The 6,208-nt window shown below is 34.7% G+C and overlaps 1 protein-coding gene across 1 annotated transcript; it reads right to left on the minus strand.

Moving 5' to 3' along the window:
* Positions 1–835: 835 nt before the first annotated feature.
* Positions 836–2,600, minus strand: LOC145061730 (uncharacterized). The gene is made up of 2 exons (XM_079009275.1): positions 1,131–2,600; positions 836–1,011 (listed from the first exon to the last, which is right to left on the minus strand). The coding sequence occupies exons 1-2, from the start codon at positions 2,475–2,477 to the stop codon at positions 949–951; spliced, it is 1,410 nt and encodes a 469-aa protein (XP_078865401.1). The 5' UTR covers positions 2,478–2,600; the 3' UTR covers positions 836–948.
* Between the last annotated feature and the right edge of the window lie 3,608 nt (positions 2,601–6,208).

A 6,208-nucleotide genomic window follows, 5' to 3' on the forward strand; every position in this document is an offset into this window, starting at 1 on the left:
GTGTTAGAGATGAAACACTATTTATCCTATTTTTTCCTCAATTCTTTAGAAGAAAAAAAAAATAGAAGTGGTTGGAAAGCGTTTAAAACAGGGTCTCAGTAATTAGTAATAGTTGCACAAAATGTTTTTAGTAATTGCATGATTTTTTTTACATAGTGACACAGCACGTCAAATTTTAAAAAAATCAAAAAATTTCCACTATATGCATTAAAACTAGGTGTTGCTGGTGTCACAGCGGACACCTAACTAGGACCGCCTTTGATTTAAAACCTTGATTGTAGTAATAAAATTCTGTTTGTAGACGCAAATATGTGACATGAAAGTCTCTAATTAAAAAAAACATTACATAAAACAATAAAACATTCAAAATAATCTTTGCTATATATAGTTGCATTAATTGCATCATTCAATAATTGAAATAAAGCATAACAAATTACAAAAAAAGAATAAGTGGTAAAGACCCACCAAAGCTTTATATGTTTGTGGAAAAATCTTTAGATAATGACCACAAACACCACAATGCTTATGTTTATGCTTATTGCCAGCTATAAAACAAATTCAACCCAAAAAATACATCCAAAAGCACCTCTTCCATTTATGTTTGGTTGTAACATTACGATGAAATATCAAAATAATCAATAACTAAAAAAAGGAAACATTCCAAAACCATATATCTCCATATAAGAATAAGAATAATATCACACGATTATTGTTACAATAAGTAGTAAGAATTGAATTGATGGATGTAAACACAGACCCACCCAAAAAAAAAAAAGACCCATCATGCTTCTTGCCAGCTATAATAAATATAAATTCAAATAAAAACAACACTAGATTTTAAAAATATATATAATATTAAAAAATCAAACCCAATAATATTTTATTCCACTCTACAAAATCCATTTCCTATAATAATATAATATATTTATATACAGCCAACCAAACTGTTCATATTGGAGTTGAAGAACCTTCTTGCCTTTGTTCTCTCAGGTACCCAAGTAATCTTTCAGCCTAAAAAATCAAAAAATATAAAGATTCCATCAAGATTTAAAGATTCTATCAAGAAACTATAATAATGTTAATCTTCAATGTTATAATGATCAATGCAAATTTCAAGATTTCAAGATTACCTTGTGTTTAGTTCTGGCGGTTGACGTCTGTGAAAGAGCAACAAGCGGCGGAATTGCACCTTCTCCGACCAACAACCCTCTGTTTCTGCCGCTATAAACACCTTCTTCACACACCTGCAACAATGTCACCACCGCGAATTCTTTCCCTTTCACCGATGTACCATCCTCAATCACCTCCACCAACGCCGTAATCCCACCTTCTTCCACGATCGCGGTCTTCCCTTCCTCTATCGCCGCCAAGCTACTCAACACCACCATCGCTTTCTCTGCCATTCCGACACCCGTTTCCCCGGCAACTAGCTCCACCAAAGGCTTCACCACCCCAGCAGATACTGCTCTCTTCTTGTTCGCCTTCATCGAGCAGAGCTTATACAGAGTGGTTAACGCGTCTTTCTTCCCTCGATTAGAACCATTGATTAGGAGAGATACCAATGGAGGAATAGCTCCGCAAGCTCCGATTGACGCCTTGTTTTCGTCGACCAAAGCTAAACTTAACAACGCACAGGCAGCGTTTTGCTTCGAAACTTCCGTCCCGGTTTTTACAACATAAATTAGGGATTTTACTGCTTCGGTGTTGGCAATCAGTGGTTTGTTATCGTCGAGGAGAGATAGATTAAGTAGCGCAGTAACGGCGTGCTCTTGAGTCCAAGGATCGGTACACCGGAGAAGTGGAATCAACGCCGGAATGGCGCCGGACTCTCCGATTAACGCTCTATTATCTGATCGGTTCTTCGCTAGCAGTCTCAGCTTCGCTGCCGCCGACCTCTTCACGGCAACGGAACTCGACCTGAGACTATCAACACAGATCTTAACAGTCGGCTGTAAATCCTCAGGCGAAATGCTCTCAATTATCTCCGTTGAGAAATTCTCCCGTTGCAGAAACCCTTCACAAGGCTCCGGCTCCGGTTGCAGCTCCCGATTCTCATCATTCTCTCTCGATTCCTCCGGGAAAGTGGCCAACCGTTGTAATTCTCCCGATATATCACTACTGTAAGCCGAGAAATCACTGAAGGCTTGAGAAATTTCTAGAAAATCGTCAGAGGACATCGTGGAAGACGCTGATTTCAACGGCTTACGGTTGCTCCCACAGGTAGCTGTAGCGAGCTCCTGCAAATGAACATCGATAACAGAATCAGTAAGGTTTTCATCGTTAAAGTGGGTTTCGGTGGATGTGAAGGAACACGCGTTGCTGTAATCGGATTGGTGGAAATTTGAACGAATGGTTCTCATGGAGCGACCCATATGTTTGCTCCTGGAAGGTGAAGAAGAAGATAAAGGTGGTGTATAGTAAGGGTAAGGTCGAGTTATGGAGGAATTAGAACGACGGGTTTCTTCAAGAGACACCATTGAATCAAGCTTGAGAGGGTTTTCAGTTTTGAATTCAAAAAGTTGTAGATTTCAATTTCAGTTTCATGGTGGTTTTGTTTTGTTGATGGAAGGGTTTGGAGAAATGAAGGCATGAAAGGGGTTTTTGTGGTTGGTTTTGGCCACTGGCATAGAACCACTGCCAGCTAAGCAAGGCTTTGGAGTTTACGCCTCATAAAAATAAACACATTTTTATGACCATTAAAAAATAATAAAACTTTTTGTTGAACAAGATAGAAATTTCAAACAAGAATATTACATTTTATAATTATTATAATAGTACAATGCAAGACAAGAAGAAAAAAAACAATAGTGATACTTGATATATTTATAGTCACTTTTCTTAATCACAAAGTCAATTGCTTTTCATATTAAATCTATATATTCTCTAAAAGTGAAAAGAAAGGTAAATATGTAGTTTATGTCATTTCAAATTGTTAACAATAATCTAAAAAGTAATGTGTATACACTAACCTTAAAAACTCAAAAAATTTAATGATAAAATGAATCACATGAACTCAGTTGTATAATAATTCAAAATGGAAAGCTTTAATATGGATCACAATGAAGTGGGTAATCGGTGAATAATATTTGTGTTGTTTTTAATTTCAATATAGAAAACTATTATGGTAGGTATTATTAAAAGTTGTCTTTTAGTTTTTATTTTTGTTTAATAAAAAAATTAATATTTTAAGAATTTGAACCATATTAGTCTATTACTAAATTTTAAATATATTATCAATAATATAATGATCGAACTTATAAAAGCTGATTTATTATATAATTTATTGTTTGCAAGATTCAAAATTAGTTTTTTTTTTAGCTTAGACCGGTGTCGTGCAATACCATAACGCATTATTATGTCATATCATATCATAATATGTTAGTGTATTGTCGTGTCAACGTCTTTTTATTTTTCTTACCCTATAAAATTAATGGGTGACATATTACATTTTACAATATTTTTTATTTTTCTTTTTTTTTTAATTGAAATAAATGTCACTTAATAAAATTGATAGAAGGAAAAACACTTCATTAATTTAAATAAAAAGATTACACAGCTAAAAACAAAAATTAAATAAAAACACTATATAAAAAATGATAATTTTTAAATCAAAACACTACTTGTAATGTTTTGTTTGATGTTCATTCTAGCTCTCAAAACCATATCGAGCTCGTTTCCAGTAAGATGATCGAAGAGTTTTGTTAACAAATAATAATTATGACTTCCTTGTTTCTCCTTCTGAGCTCTTTGTTTCTCTTCTCTAACTTTTTTTTTCTCCTTTAATTTCTCATTTTCAAAATTCAAATAATAAAATTTGAAATTACTAGCAACTCTCTGAATGTCATCTCCTCTTCCTGTTCCCTATGTATTCGACAAAGAGCCTTTCTTTTTCGTATTATCATGACCCATCGGTCGAATTACCTCTTCAAGCTCGAGTTCACCCACTTCATTCCATCAACCCTAACATGTGCATCTGATGAAGTATTGTAACTCGTCTCGAAAACTTTTGTTCGTTTCGAACCACCTTCTTCACTACCAAACTCCTCTATCAATTTTGGGGACTTGGATAAAAAACTTCCAAATATTGAGAAACTTGAACGGTTTCTTATTATATCAACAAGAAAAAGGGTCATCTATAAAACTTGTTCATCGTCTTCCCCACTTTCCCATTGAGTTTCCAAATTGTTGTACATATCGTTGAATTTCCTGACATATTTGTTCATCTCGCGAAACTTGCTAATATATTGGTCTTTAGTGCGATAGTCGTGACGACCCACCACTCTAAGAAATGGCTCCATAATGCGTCACCAAAAATGGTCATCTTTTTGCGCGTTTCCGGTTCTTTAATCCTCCGAAATGTCAACCCATGATTGCGCTAAAAGCATCTCTTCGTTCGGTTGTCATTGTTGAGATGTTATCTTCTTTTTTCGAACTGGTGCTTTTCTTTTTCCTTGTCTTGTAGGGTTGGATGATTCGGATTGGGTTTCCCAAACAATTTAAGGTTCAAGCCCGGCTACCAGTTCAGGATCAGGGGGTGCGGTGTTTATCGCAGACTGCGAAGCCACATCACATATCGTTGTGTGCGGTAGGTGACATACCGAGGGGCCTTACGAACTAGTTTTTAATAAATTTATTAAGTTTTTTAATAAATATTCCAAATATGATTTTTATTATATATATTCTTTTATTTTAGTCATATATGTTAATGTCTATTTATGTCATTTTATTTTATATTGTAATCTAGCTTATAAGATATTTTTTACCGAATATTATTAGTTCATACGCTATCTTATAAATTACTAATTAGTTTTTGAGCTAAAAACTATTTTTTTAATCTTGTTTGTCAAATATGACCATAAAATCATAAAAGACACCACATTTTGGGTTATTTCATATTATACCTCTTACATTATTTATTTTTCTATAGAAGTCCTTTTATTTTTCTATTTATTCGATTTGACCATTTTAAGAGGTTAGCGGTAATATTCTGGTTTTAGACAATTTATTCTGGAAAACCCTTTTTTTAAAAAATCCATCCCTTTTGAAAATTTCTTCGAATAAAGTGTTAGAAATTTAGGATTTGTGGTGGAGATCTGGATACCAATTTAGATCGTGAGAACACTTTCCGAACTGATATTTCTACCCTATGTTTGGGTTGCGAGAAATTCAGTCTAGGATAATCCAAGTGGACACTTACAATACTAGGCACAGAAATCGTAAGCCAAATTCCTAGAAAGATTCTGTGAAAGTTTGAAGAAAACGAGAGTTAAATTCCGTGTGTTTCTTCTGAGAATGAAGAACCGTTTATATAATAAACAAGATCAGGGTTTCATTAGGGTTCGGCCGTCATGTTGCTTTTGAAGCAATTCAGGGTAATTCGGATTTTAATGAGGATTTAGGGTTACCATAACTAACAAGTTTCGTTAGTTTTACCATAATCACCCTCAAGATCCTAATTTCCCACTATGTTCATCCCCTTGGACCCCGCTAGTGGCGCTGCCCCCGGACCCCTGACTTGTCGTCGAACCGAATTCTAATTTGATCTTATACATGCGAGCACTCCACACAAACACGAACATATATTAGAATACAAATTATGAAGCCCTTAACTCACATGTTAATTCCAGTTAAATAGAATGACATGCTGACACTAAAATCACCAACATAAAGATCTAATGGGTTCTCGATAAAGAAAAAAAACAAATGATTTTTCGAAAAAAAAATGTATTGAACTAAAAAAATTACGAGTAATTATGCTAAAAGGTCAAATCAAAATAAATTTAAAAAAAAAATAAATTACTTGTGGTGTGCGAGCTTTAAAGGCGGTTTTTTGTTATGCATTTATCAGACATTGATACTTTCAGAGTGTTGAGTGGGATGGTGATTGGGTACCTACAATTCGGTGGGATGATGGTCGTGTGCCTATAGGCCCACTGAGGCGTTGGTTGTGAGTCTTCATGCCTATGGTTGAATGATAGAAAAAACAATGTTAAACTGTGAGCTTATCATTCCAATGAACCAGTATGAATACAGATTAACTGGATGAGGGGCCTCAGTTTGTTAGTCTTTTTGTATAATTGGGAGTAGGACAATATGGTATTGCTATTGATGGCTCAGTGTCCGCCAGCTTTGGTTCGAGTATTAGAGGTTGTTGACTTGTTGGACACATCATGGTTGTTTATCAATAGTAGTAACGTCCCAATTTTCA

Source organism: Lactuca serriola, chromosome 7 (assembly GCF_051521515.1).
Source record: "Lactuca serriola cultivar US96UC23 chromosome 7, Lser_US96UC23_V15, whole genome shotgun sequence".
Taxonomy (NCBI): Eukaryota; Viridiplantae; Streptophyta; class Magnoliopsida; order Asterales; family Asteraceae; genus Lactuca; species Lactuca serriola.